Source organism: Melospiza georgiana, chromosome 9, assembly GCF_028018845.1.
Source record: "Melospiza georgiana isolate bMelGeo1 chromosome 9, bMelGeo1.pri, whole genome shotgun sequence".
Lineage (NCBI taxonomy): Eukaryota > Metazoa > Chordata > Aves > Passeriformes > Passerellidae > Melospiza > Melospiza georgiana.
In genome coordinates, this window is record NC_080438.1 from 10,738,438 (window position 1) to 10,752,423 (window position 13,986).

Genomic DNA, 13,986 nt, shown 5'->3' on the forward strand with positions numbered 1-13,986 from the left:
ATATTGAGAACATTTTACAGATAAAGGCTGCAGCAGTGTTCTGTTTATTCAACTGCAAACAGCAATTTTGGGCATGAATATTTCTACACAGCACCTCTGTTCTCCTGTCAGCCAGCTGTGTGAAGGAGGGCTGCCTCCCTAGTGTGATGCCAGACTTACTCCCAGAGTGATGTCACCAATGTTTGTGTTTCCTTTACAGGTTGATGACCAAATGAAGTTGCTTCAGAACTGCTGGAGCGAACTCTTAATTCTGGATCACATTTACCGGCAAGTGGTACATGGGAAAGAAGGCTCCATCCTTCTGGTTACTGGGCAACAAGTGAGTATGTGGTCTGAGAGAAAGAGTCATCTCTTGTTTTTATAATAATTTTCAAAATACCAGGAGTTTAACTAGGTCAGAAGCACCACTGTGTTCTCAGAGGTCCTTCACAAGTAGTGTAGGTAAAATCACTTGTGCACTCTGTTTCTAGTCTGCTGATTACAGATAAACCTAAAAAAGCAGATATAATCATAAGCACTTTGCTTTTCAAATACTTCATTAATTGAAAAGCAGCAGATGAGAACTGTTTGTCAAGAAGTAGTATTTCCTTGGGGCTTAATGGTTTCTAACAACAACACTCCCAAACCTAATGTTTAGGTTTAAGCATGTATAGTTTTCTTCCCTTCAGAATTGTGATTTACTGAAAAGAAGCAGTGGCTGGATCAGAAATCTAGAGAACCTGCTGCTTACTACCTCAGAAATACCTTGCTTTTAGAGACATATGCACATGTGTGAGAAACTGGGCAGCTGAGACATCTAATCACAGGAAAATTATTCTGTCCATAGGCTATAAAAGCAGATAGTGTCTCAGAAACTGTCTCAGGGTATGCACCCTGCAGTTTCTGCCTGGCTATCCAGGGGTAATTTTCTTCATGTGTCAGATAAAAGGATCTCCCAAAATGCAAGAGCTATAATGTAGTAAATATTAGGAAAACTGTGAGAAAACACAAAAGAAATAAAAAGTTTTGTCTCCACTATGCTTTCCAAAGCACAACGATCTTGACAGTAAATCAAGAACCTTATTCCTAAGATTGTTATTCTGCTTTTAACAGAATGAAAAAAAAAAAAAAAAAGAGACAGTATCAAAGAAAAGCAAGGTGTGCCTGTACATTATGTTTCTGTCTTGAAGTGAAAACAAATGATGGCTCTTTGGTATTTAAGTAGCTGCAAACTGAATTGAACTGCCTCAATTTAGACACACATGGGAAAGAGCTCCTTTTCCTGTGCTACACCATTTGTGTCTGCAAGTTGTGGAATCTGCTGACAGCTTTAGCTGTAATTTTAAAGATGCAGCCATTTCTTAACACTTAGAATAAATGTTTGCAAGAATCAGAAGGATTCTGATTCTCCTGTTTACATTTATGATTAAGAGGTCTACAATAGAAAGGAGAAATTATTGACTTGTTCAAGAAAGGAATTGGGAAAACTCAAATTCTATCCATAGAACTGACTCCTGCAGTTCATGGAAAGTCACTAACCTCTCAGATATCGTTCTACTCCCTAATTGCATTAGCAAAAGTTAGTTCAGTTGCATTACTCTTTATTTATATTGGTGCAATTGAGAAAATGACTGATTCCCTTTCCATTTCATGCTCTGCAAGATAGACAATTTCACTGGAAACGATTTCATTTACCACACAGGATGCTTGTTTATCAAGCTAAAAGTACATTGACAGGTTTCTGTTCCTGAGAGAACTGCTAAATTAGTGTCTCCTTTGTTATGTGATTAGCACTGTTTTAAAGGTACTGAGTACCTAAGTCCCACTGAAATCATTAGAGGCATCTAACTACCCTTAAATTCTAGCCATTGTCCCCATTTTCACACAGTAGTTATTCTTACCTCATTAGCCACTTTTATCTTTTCTTGAAAATAAAAACGCCAGCTGTACATGATCTCAAGGCAAAGCAGAGCTTTTCTTCACTGCTGGACAACAGGTAGCAAGGATGCTTATTAAATGTACTGCTTGCAAATCAGCAGCTGGACTGGGAAGCTGTGCATTTGCAGGCAGTCTCCAACTAGGTTAAAACCTGGCTATGTTGGAATGACTGCATTCATTTTTGCCCATGTTTGTAAAGTAGTTTTTAATACATCCTTCTTTAAGTCCAATTTCCCTTTCCTACGTCAAAATTTGTCATTTTGAAGTCGGTGCAAGCACCCCTAGAGTCTCCATCACCTTCTTTACTTTCCTCTTTGCACTTAGGCTAAGAGCAGGAGCGATATCACTACATCAGCAACAAGAACTCTACAGCCAGTCCTTTTTCCCATTTCACAGTTCCTAATAGCTGCAAAACATACTCCCATGGCTGTGTCACAGATTCTCTTTGAGAAACAGGGAGACACTAGACCTGAACTACAGAGTCTCTGGCTGCTGTTTCTGAAATCTCCCCTATTGCCTCTGCTTTGTCCCAGTTTCATTCAGCTCTGGCCCCAGTGGCTCCTCAGTGAAAAGCCAGATTGCTTCCAGGAGCAGGTGCCTGCCCCGCCAGGCTGTGCGCGGCACACGTTTCTCACTAAGGCTGCTGCTGGTCGAGGTGCTGCAGCAGTGCCAGTGCTGTGCCACTACATGGCTTGTAGGCAATTTCTGCATCAAAAGCATTTACTTTGAACCAGCATCTTTTCAAACTATTTTCATGGGTAAAAATAATTCTTGGAAGAAACACTTTTGTTTAGATGGACAAGGCTGGGTGAGCTAAGCAGAAGTTTTAAAATATCTAGAATTGTCAGAGCTACAAATCTTAAAATCACAGGATAGAATTTTAAGGACCTGTCCAAACCCCTGCTCAAACCAGATTTCTCAGAGCTTTGTCCAGTTGGGCTTTGAATACATCCAAGAATGAAAACTGCAAAACTTCGTGTGCAGCCAGTACCACTGCCTGACAATCTCCATGCGGAGAAAGTTTTTCCTTGGTTGTCCTATGAAGTCTTTTTTTTTTTTTTTTTCCAACTTACACCTAGTGCTCATAATTCTCCTCCTCCTTGAGCCCTGATGCAATGCACAGAGCCCAGGACATCTTGTAAGGACAGACTGATGCAAAGGTAGCACTGAGAACCTCAGCCTGGTCTGTGCTTGCTGCCACAAAATCACCATCTGAATCCAGCTGCAGTCCCACATCTTCCTGGTTTATCCCAGACTAGCAATTCAACATCCCTTGCATGTTTCAATACAGCTGAACCCTTTTTTAACATTATCACTCCATGGCAGTGGACATGGACATGGATGGTGTTTCTGCATCACCCATCCTGAGCCACTCCTGGCTTCAGCTGCTGTGCACTGCTTTTGCACATCCCTGTTCAGTAGTGAGTTACTTTTTTAGACAAGTTGATCCAATACAACTGCCTCTTTTCCAACCTGTCAAGGTAAACCATCTTGGAAGCATTAACTCAGGCTGTTGCACTCCTAGACACAACATCTGTTGAAATGTATTTATGAAAGGACAATTAAACTGTGTCTGTATCCTCTGTAAAAACTGTAAAATAATTCTGGGAAGCCACACTTCTAGACCTGGGCATTATGAGTCTTTGCTAGTGCACCATTCCTGCATGCTTTCTGATTCCTGTCCTGATCTTTTCAGTTCCCACAGAAGAGACAGGGAAAAACCATGCCACCATTTCATAAAAATTAGTTGATTAAGGTGTGGAAAGCACTCTGACACTTCTGATGAAAAGTGCTGTAGATGTTTTTATTTCTACTACCAACAAAGCACTATGAGCAAAATTACAGTCAATCATCTGGCTTTCAAAGATAATAACTTTAAACTGAGGACCTGAGCTAGACTGCCAACTTTATTACCCTGAGAGATCAAGCTTATTGTCACAAGTTAGCAAATTTAGGACCTGAGAAGCCTCACTCCTCGCTTTCCTTAATATATCCCTCCATAAAAGCTACTCATAAACACTGCCCTTTTTAGAAATCACCATCAAGGTGGAAGCTGTAAGGGGGGAACTTAGCATCCTTAATTAGAACATACCTGCTCACTCCACTTAGAGTGCACAGCCTCTGTTCCTCAGACACAAAAGCCAAACTTTATCCAGGTCCCCAGGGCGGTACCACTGTCAGTGCTGCACTAGGTATCTAAAAGGGGATAGTAGTTAGAAGAACACTTGATAATTTTCAAACACACTGGCTCAAAACCCATTACTTTAGGGCACTCCTATCACATTTCCATATATCTGCATTTCCCTCAAGCCACTGACTTATGGGTTTTACTCAGTGTCAATCCACTGTTCCCACTTTGATGGGGAAAAAGTGCAGTCAGCAACAAACTAGTAAGCTCTGGCCCTTGTATAAAAAGAACTGTGTTTTATTTTATTTTGTTATTTATTTGGGGTTTCATAAATGAAACTCTTTTGTGTGTATGTGTTTCAAGAAAGCACTTTTTTCAGATCATTACAATTCCTCAGCAGTTCCTCAGAAACAAGTTCCTCCCTGTGCTGCACACTTCATTTTCTGCACTAAGTACTGCCCCTCAGCAGTAGCAATTACCATTTCAAAAGGAAATAAAGTAGCACAAATGCATTTTACAACTCTCAAAATTTCATAATAGAAAACAGCTAAGGAGTGATTTGCAATGTGGTGGTTAATTGTAAATCATTGCCAATATGCTCTCCACAAGCTGAGTTTTGTAGACTTGCCATGTGCCATGTAATTTTAACAGACCATTTCTAATTATAGAATTTTAATTCCTCCAACCTCAGCACTTTCCTCTTGTATCTTCTACAAGACCAATACACTGCCGGCTTCCAAGACCCAGCACATATAAGGTAGATGCTAAAGCTCTGCACAGAATATTGTTACTTGTGCATTTTCCTGCAACAGTTAATGCACAACATGTGAATTGTAGCTTCATCTGCTCCTTTTATTCATACCTTCACTCTACTTCCAAATATTCCCTCTGCAAAGCCTTTCCAATTAAAAAGGCCATCCAAAAATGTGCCTAAATCTCAGATTTTTTTGAGATTGTTGAAACTACTGATTTAGTTGCAATCACCACGCAAATGCATCTTTATACCTGGATTTCTATTCTAAAGCAAAGCACCAGAGAAAGAGCATGAGATCTTGATGGTGTTGTTGAGAAAGACCACCCTTGCAGAAGTATCACTGAAATACAAAAGCACAAGAATGTTAAGAGGAGTGGCTGTAAAGGACACCCACAAGTCATAGGTATAGAAAGCTCAGGGATATCTAGTGGAAACCTTTTACTTCTAATGTTTTTGGAAATTAGCAAGTATATTTTTCTCATTCAATTTGTGTTATAGTCAGTGAGGCTTCACAGTTGTGGTGGGCACAAAAGAAGTACTGGCATTTGAGGGCCAAATCTGGAAGTCCTTACATCAGCAAATAAACACAGGATTTGATTCAAGGAGGATACAAATGAGGTCAAGCAATCATTATTTCACTATTCTGTATCATATTAGTTTTTTTGCACAGTTCCTTACTCTAGTGGTTTCTGCCTAAAGGAAAGTAAGGTTGTGGTAGTTCTTAAAAGGGCCTTATGAAGATATGAAAATATTATGCTGGCTGCTCCTTGGGGATGAACTAAATGTGCTCAGTTAAACTGGGTAAAACACATCAAAATACAGTTATAACCATGAAGTGCCCTGAATTCAGGTTTTTAAAATATTTGTTACATATTTTGAGCCTTTCATGTAGCTATGGACATACCTATGAACAACCTGATCCTAATTCACATGTGCTTTGCTGTGTAGCCATTAAACCATCATAGCACTACATTTTTAAGTCTAAAATCCCTGTACCAGTAAAGTTTCATGGAGAGAGCACCTGACATGAATCCTTGAACACCAGTACTTTCATTTTCCACATGCTGACTGTGTTGTCTTCATGGGAAACATTTCTTTTGTAGTTCTTACTCATGGCTCCTGTGTGTAAGAAAGAAAACAAAAGTTATTTGCCTGGAGTCTGGCAGTATTTCTCCAAACCAGTCCCATGCTAGTGAACTAATCTGTCAACACAAACTCAGGAAAAATCCCTTAGCTGATTTTAAGCTTGCCCAGCAGGAAAAACAAAGTTGTTCAGAAACTCAGTTTGAAGAAAGCACCATGCGAGTCTGTCCCAACTGCCTGTTGGAGTAGTGATAGTGATGGCATCCAAGGTGAGTACAGCCAGTCTTGACTTCCCATTGTGGGAAAGGATTTAAACAGTAGAGCAGAAATTTGGCTAAAATAAGAGGGTCTTAAGGTGGAATGAACTTATATGGTTCATACCTCCTGAAGAAGCAGTTTGAGTTAACGCAGCCTTGTGAGATGTTACCCAGACATTCACAACATTTTTTCCAGGGACTCTCTGTCTTCTGATCAGCTTTACTGAATATCAAACACAGCAGTGATTTTGTATAATCTCATCTCAATATTACAAAAACAACAGAAGTACATTATAGCACTTCGTAAAGAAATGGATTCTATTGTACTATGCAGTACTTTGGAGTGTTACTATTTGCATATTATAGTTAATTATCAAGCACCATATCATCCTAGGGGAAAGGGCCACTGGCAACTTAATTCATTATCTTCTATTATTGTGTCTCACATTAAAATGACAAGCATCTTATGCTGCATAAGTCAACAAAATTTTAATTAATATATCCAAACCTGATAACCAGCAGATACAAGGATATTTGTGGGGTTTTTCCATTCTGAAACCTCCTCAAATTTTGTATGTAGGCGCCTCTTCAAAGTGTTTTCCATGTTTATTTGCTTAGAAATGTAACAGAAGCACTGTTTTTAATAAAAGAATTATATTAAAAGCTCAAAATGAATTTAATAACCACTGCAGTTTCCAGTGAAAGCTGTATCTCAGGAAACAGTGGAAAGGTTGCAATAGTAAATGAGCTTGTTTGCTCTATACTGAATGCATGCTTTTGAGATGAGGCTCATCCACCCACCGAGCATCCACTCGAGCAGGGTCAGGGCTCAGAGACCCAGGGCAGGTCAGTGATGGCCAGCCAGGCTTTCAGTGCTGTTTGAAGCCTAGGAGGGGGTGCTGGGGAGCAGCCCCCAGCAGCCAGAGGTGCTGGCCAGGGTTGCACCCCATAGAGCAGGAGGAGCACGATGCTCCCTTTGCTGCACCCAGGCACTCACTGCCTCTGCCTTCAGACCCCTAGCTCACAGTAGTGTAATTTACTAAATCCAATATGAAATCAATCTTTTATTAATTTGGACTGCCTTAGTCTACTAGACTATACTGAACAGAGCTACAGCAGGGGCTTTATTCATTACTTGTGCAATTCCTGTCTGGATGAAAGGAATGGCATTCAGGGACAGTCAGCACCTGGCAACACCATCAACAAGTAAAATCACTCTAATCATATTCTGGAGACAATTTCAAGCTTGCTGAAGCATTGAAAGGGATGGTGCAGTTCCACACAATATTTACCCATGATACCACATTCATACTCTAGAATAATCAAACACTCCTTAATTTTAGAAGAAAAAGTGAACTTAATTCCACCATTAAGTGTTAGACTGTTTTGTGGGCATAGAGAAGGTGATACCAGAAGCCACCACCTGATTCCACCAGAAAAATTACTATCTGAGCCCAGTAATTTTTCTTCAAAAATCTTTTGAATTACCATGAAACACCATTTGCAAAACAAAAAAAAAAAAAAACACAAACAGGTGTTCCCTTTATTTGTGGCCTTCAGCCACAGCATTTTTTTAGCACAGGGTACAGGAGGAATTCACACTTCTGTTTGTGCAGCCATAACTTCAGCTCATTGTTGTACTTCCAAATTAGGCTATGTGGAAGCTCTGACAAAGCTGCTGTTTTCAAAAATGCCAAATAACATCCTCAACATCAAAAGCAATGTGAAAAGTAGTAGTATTGATTGGGATGCAAGAATATTTTAGTAATGGATTTGATTTTACTAAATTAAATCAATGCACAATATGAAGTACAATGCCCAATACAAAGTAAGTGCTCTGACTTCATTATGCAATTAAGCATTTTGCACAAAATCCAAGCTGGTTTAATCTTTGTCTTTTAAAAATGCTTTTAATAACGTTGGAAGGTAAAAGAATTAATACAAATTTTCGTATCAATTTCTGCATAAAGGACCAAGCAAGCAGAACAGTGTAGTCTTTAATGTGACCACTTTTTCAGAATAGACATTAACTGAGGCTTTTTCATGCACAGTTGCTTTTGTATAAACTGATTGACACCTTTGGGGGTCGTCTTTCCACTGACTCATAATTTTGCTCACTCTTGAAAAAAGCCTTCTGCACACCTACTATTCTCTAGTTAAAGCTGAAAATTCAACTCATCATATTTACACAATTAAAAAAAAAATCCATTCTGCGTTGTTTTTAATTGCAAATCCTACTCAAGGGACCAATTCTCCTGCTTAGGAGGCAGCCCTGTGCCTTCTACTAGAGAACCAACTGCAGTCAATTATGGTAATGAAATGTCAATAAATATAAAAATTTAATACAGCCTGTTCCTGGTGAGTGGCAGATGAGGACTTGCCTCCCAGACAAATTTGCTGGTGCTGCAAATATTAAATGCACCTGAAAGAGGAGCAGGCTGCCTGAGAGCTCTCCAGTAGAGGGATGCTGGGAGATCCAGGCATCTACTGGGTTTTTCCATTATGGCATAATCGCTGCACTAAGGCCACTGATATTCTTGACATTCAGACATCTTAACTTCCTCTTATGAAGTGAGCAGCATATTTTCGCCACAAATTGGAAGCTCAGTAAGGGATTTGAAGCTTTTTTCCCCCACTCTTAACAATTACAAAAGAGCTATTAAGTTATGAAATTTCATATTTATATGTGACCAGTTTCTCAATACAATGTAGTTGAACCAAGTCACTACATTAAACTGATTTTTAAGTAAAAATTATTTGAGGAATTTTACTTAATATTTTCTTATTATTTATATAGGTATATATACATAAAGAAATACGTACAAATGCATCTATAGAAAGAGTGATAAGTAAGAGATGAACTAGCAAGTAGTTTTTGAAAGATGGATAGGCTAGGGTTTCCAAAGATCAGATCGTAGTGCAGCCACAGATTTCTTTGGCCCTGAGTAAACAATTTATTGTCACTACTTCAAGTTTTCCCAGGTGTAAAAGAGAGCAATAACCTACCTCACAGGATTCTTCAGCCTAATCCGCTGATTTAATTGAAGCATGAACTCAACTCAAACTGCTCTAACACTGCAAAGTATTGTTATTCTTAACCTCCGTTCAAGAAGTGTAACCTCATTTTCTTGTGCAGTTACCTCCAATCAGTTTATAGAGTGCAATAAGAGTATATAAATGAAATCTCTTATTAAAAGTCAATAACTTATTGATTATATTAAGGTCATTACCAGGAAAAGTTAATTTTAGTTTCTTTCAGTCTTCTTTTTATCGTTCCATTCTGCAATTTTGTCAGGCTAGGAGTATTCCAAGTTTTACTGCTGTTTATGCTTCAGCAAAATCAATTCAGCAGTTTTAAAATAAAATAATTTTTTAAAAAATAAAAAAATCAAAATACATGTTGCTTAACATGTTTTTTTTAAAAAACAGATTTTAAGGGATCAGAGCCTGGAAAAACAAAATTTTGCAGTATTGGTTTGTTTCTTGTGGTGATACTGCTCCATTCTTTATTAACTACTTTATTATGGGAAACCTTAGAGATGGGTTGAGAGCACTGATTCCATTAAACAAATGACTGACCCAAAGCAAGCACTTACCATTGTGCTTAGTTGTAATTTATAGCCAGACTTCACTTAGATGAAGTATGATTAGCAATTTCCCTGTTGTTCTGGAGGCTCCTACAAGAGAAAGGTGAAGGTAATACTAGAGTGTTTTGGAATTGTACCACTGACCCGTTTAGGTCTCAGCCAGTTGGCCAGGAGTGATTCTGTGTGGAGCAGCAGCACAGCAGGCCATGGCCATGGGACAGTGGCACTTGCAGGGGACGTGGAGCACTCTGATGAGAAGTGAGCTGAGCTCTGAAGCTGAAGCTGCTGCTCAGGTCACCCCAGTTCTGATACAGCAGTTAAACCCTGCTCCACACCAACCATTGCCCTGTCCTGGAGCCAGCCCAACCCAGCCCCTCCCTTCTCCTTCCCATCACACCATTCCCAGAGGCTGTGCCCTTCCCCACTGGTCACCATCCTGTGACAAGCAGGCACACCTTCAGAGTGGCAGGGGTAGGGCAGTCTCTGCATGGAAACATCCCCACAATGGGACTGGCATCAGCCAGAACAGTTTCAGCATGCTGGGCTTGGAGAGGTTGCCCAAGGTTCGAGGATCACCCAAGGCTGAGTCAGCAATGGGAGACCTTAAGCATCTTGTGCTTGTGAATTTTCCCTTTTTGAATAAATGTATTAACTCCAGGCCTCCATTGGATCTCTGCATACAATGAAAGCTCCCAGGCAGCTGAGCCTGCCCTGAGAACAAGGGACAGCATGACCAGGGCAGCAGAGGCCAGCACCACTTGTGTCCCCAGCCCAGGGGAAGGAGCTCTATGCACTGAGGTCACTGCTGGGGACAGTGTGAGGGCAGCTGGGCTGTCACACACCTGCCACCCCTCCTTCCCCTGCAGGGCAGCACTTGCCAGAACAAGTGAGTTCCAATCAATTCCAATAAATACAGGGATTTTGTGTAGCTGGGGAGAACAGCAACCACCCACACAATACCTGTTTCCTGTGGGAATACACCGACATTTCTGGGCCTGAATAGATGTTTCTGGCCAAGTTTGGACACAGGACTGTTTCCCATGAATATCATTGTGTCCCTCTGGAGCAATACAGCCAGGGTAGGCACAAAGCTCACTCCATCAGTTGTTCTCTGCAGGATCATACTATTACAATGAGAACAGGAGACACCAAGGGAACAAAACTGAGATGTGGACAGCTACCTGTGTCATAGGCAGGTATTTAAAGCTTCTAAAAAAGCTAATACAGGCAAACCAGTACTCACAGTGATATCATGTACCATTAAGATATATGGTTTAATGTTATTTGCAATATATACCATTGGGTTAAAATTGGTTTATATATAAAATCATCTTGATTTGGTAACATCATTAAATTAAGAGTGATTTCTATGTCCAGGAGTATCCTGGTTGCATATTATTGCTTGAAACATCCTGAAGTGTGGGCAGGACAACCAGATAGGAATATAATTCTCTTTTACAGGTGGATTATTCTGTAATAGCATCCCAAGCTGGAGCCACCCTCAACAATCTTATGAGCCATGCACAAGAACTGGTAGCAAAGCTTCGTTCTCTGCAGTTTGACCTACGAGAATTTGTCTGTCTCAAATTCCTGGTGCTGTTTAGTTTAGGTAGGTACACTCTAATCTTCATACTTACTGTTTTTTCTAAAAAACATTGAAAATGTTTTGCTTTTCTTCAATTTTTCATGAAACACATGATTATGAAATATGTTTAATGAGGTTCACAGTAATCTGAGGATAATTTTTTAATTATCAGTTGCAGGGAAATTATGTATAAGGATTAAAAGTGTGTTTCCATGGAAATTACTCCTAAAACCTATGGAATTTTGTGGAGTATTATAAACCTTCTGTATTTTGGTATTTGAATACTGAATTTTCCAGAACAAGGATAAAATTCTATTAGACATCCTAGAGAACAATGGAAAATACAGATTGCCATGTTCTTCTATGATATTGAATACAGTTATGTAAAGCACATGGACTGGGGATATGGTTGAAATTTCCCTCTTATTCAAGGATGTCTGTGGTAAGTATAAACAATCTTCTTTGCATATGATGGCTGTCACACTGTAACCCATAAATCAGGAATGTATCTCATAGTTTTTTAAAAGTGAAAGGAACTCCTAAAGTGCAAATTAATGATAATAGCTTTAGGAGAGATCTGGCTAGGAAATAACCTTTAAGGGAAGATTGTTTTGTACTAGTGGAGAGGACAGAATGGGAAAGATACCTATGCAAGACAAATTAGTTAAACCAGTGCCCTCCAATAAATCAGTTGAGAAAAATCACTGGTGCCAAGAATAAAAAAGATCTTAGGGAGATGGATTCCTATTGACTTCATGGGAAGAGATTTTTCTGCCTGTCCTCTGTCTCAGGTTTGCACTTTGTTGTAAAGCTGGTGTGAATGAACTTTGCCCAAGTGAGTGGCTTTTTTCCTGGCAGAGAGTTGAAAGGAGAAACTTAAAAACATAAATAAGGTCAGGCCCAGCCATTCCTCCATAGCAAAACCTCCTGTTTTACTGAAAAGGTGTTTTTGTCTACAAAGAGAGTAAGTGAGCCAAGGACACAATGAAAGATATCAGCAGTGATGACATTTAATAATGCCTTCCTTTCATTTTTCAGTTTTTAAAAAATTCTGTAAATGAATCAAATTCTAAAAATAAACTATTGTGATACAATTGCAAGTAGACTAAAAGAGGGACTTTTGATCACACTGTAGATCTCAATTACAGTCTGAAATATGTCCCTCCTAGGTGTTACAGAATTTGAACCTGCTTGAAAAAAATTTAGATAAAGTTCCCTTTAAATGTAGGGAAGATAAAAGATCAGTTCCTTCAGAGGTACAGGGGACAGATCATGCAGAAGATGGAAAATATTTTACAGATTATAATGAAATTAGAATGATGCTAACAGGAATGGATCATTCTGAGGTATGTGCATTTTGAATCCTAGGAAGAGATGATGGATTTCCTGGGTAACTATTAACATTTTGTACTCAGGGCTTCATTGCTTGAATATCTTAGATTCAGAGAAGCAAAAGCAAACCATCTGTTGCAGAAATTATGTTTCATGAATTAATATGATGGATAACAAGAATTCATATTTCCTAATTCCTCATAAGTAGGTTTTTCAGTCATTATACAGTGGCCCAAATAAAGCCTGTAGCTTTCTTCTTATAAAATATTTAGAGAATTCATGTCAGTTCAGAAACATTTTAAATTAGCTGAATAAATGAAGTGCATTTGGAAAATTCTCACATTCAGGAGTGTTTTTATTTAATGATTTTCATCAGCTGTTCTGTTACTTTTCACTGATTTAGGAATCATTCTCACACCTCTAGCTCTTCTATTTCTGCCAGGTACTGTGCTCCACTTCTGAAGCACTTGGGCAGGAATACCCTGCAAATTTGTACCAAGCCAGGTTAGCCAGTTTTTCTCTCATTTCTGCTACTATAAAAGAAGCTAATTTTGCTGCTAATAGGAATCTTGTATTCACATTACTTGCATGTAAAAGTCATGTAGCTAAGACAGGTCTTAGTTACACCTTTGAAATCCACTAGTTCATTATTTAGCATACTGCAAATTCCATTTGCTAATAGTCACAGCTAAATGTTACTCTGCAAAGAGTAAAATGTAAAGGTTTTATCACTCGACCCACAGGACAGAGGCAAATACTTAACGAGAATGATGACAGGATTGAAATGAAAAACACAGATACCTTTTCCAGCTTAGCACTTAAGTTTCTGCCCAAAAGAACAAATGAATCATGTAGCTGAAATTAAAAAGACACCTCACAGCCTAAGAGCAAGTCAGGTTTAGAAGACATTGAAGAGTCTAAAAATGCTGGTAGGCATTCAGCAGGGCTGTCAAAAGTACCTAAGCATCAAATTCTACATAAATAACTGGGAGCAATTATTTTACCTAAGTATCTAGGTACATTTAGCACATATCTACATCTCTTAGGCATCTCTACAGAAAACTGGTCCTAATGCCAATAATGTATCACTTAATAAAAAAAAAATTCAAAAACCTCAGCTGTTGAAAATCTGGCCCTGTAATGTTTAATGGAATAAAAGTGCTTCAAGACATAGCCTTTTTACATTTCTGAGAATGTTCATAGGAGTGTTAACCAAGCCAATGAAACCTTTTACTGTTGTTCTTTAGGCCAGTGCTTGATTGGAAAATAAATGTTTGCTATAAAGCCTCTCAAAGGCAATATGAAGTCAATAATCCACAGAATTAATTTATTGAGAAGAAGTT

At 39.0% G+C, this 13,986-nt stretch overlaps 1 protein-coding gene and 1 long non-coding RNA gene across 2 annotated transcripts in view; one reads left to right on the forward strand and one right to left on the reverse strand.

Annotated features, from left to right (window-relative positions):
* Positions 1–13,986, forward strand: part of NR5A2 (nuclear receptor subfamily 5 group A member 2) — an 84,317-nt gene that overhangs the window by 48,413 nt on the left and 21,918 nt on the right. The window contains exons 6-7 of the mRNA XM_058030346.1: positions 200–319; positions 11,188–11,335. Of these exons, the coding sequence (XP_057886329.1) occupies positions 200–319; positions 11,188–11,335 (268 nt within the window). The remainder of the gene's footprint in view (positions 1–199; positions 320–11,187; positions 11,336–13,986) is intronic.
* Positions 4,030–5,894, reverse strand: LOC131086999 (uncharacterized). Its single transcript, XR_009114826.1, has 3 exons — positions 5,821–5,894; positions 5,051–5,139; positions 4,030–4,113 (listed from the first exon to the last, which is right to left on the reverse strand). It is a non-coding gene; the product is annotated as an uncharacterized LOC131086999 (long non-coding RNA).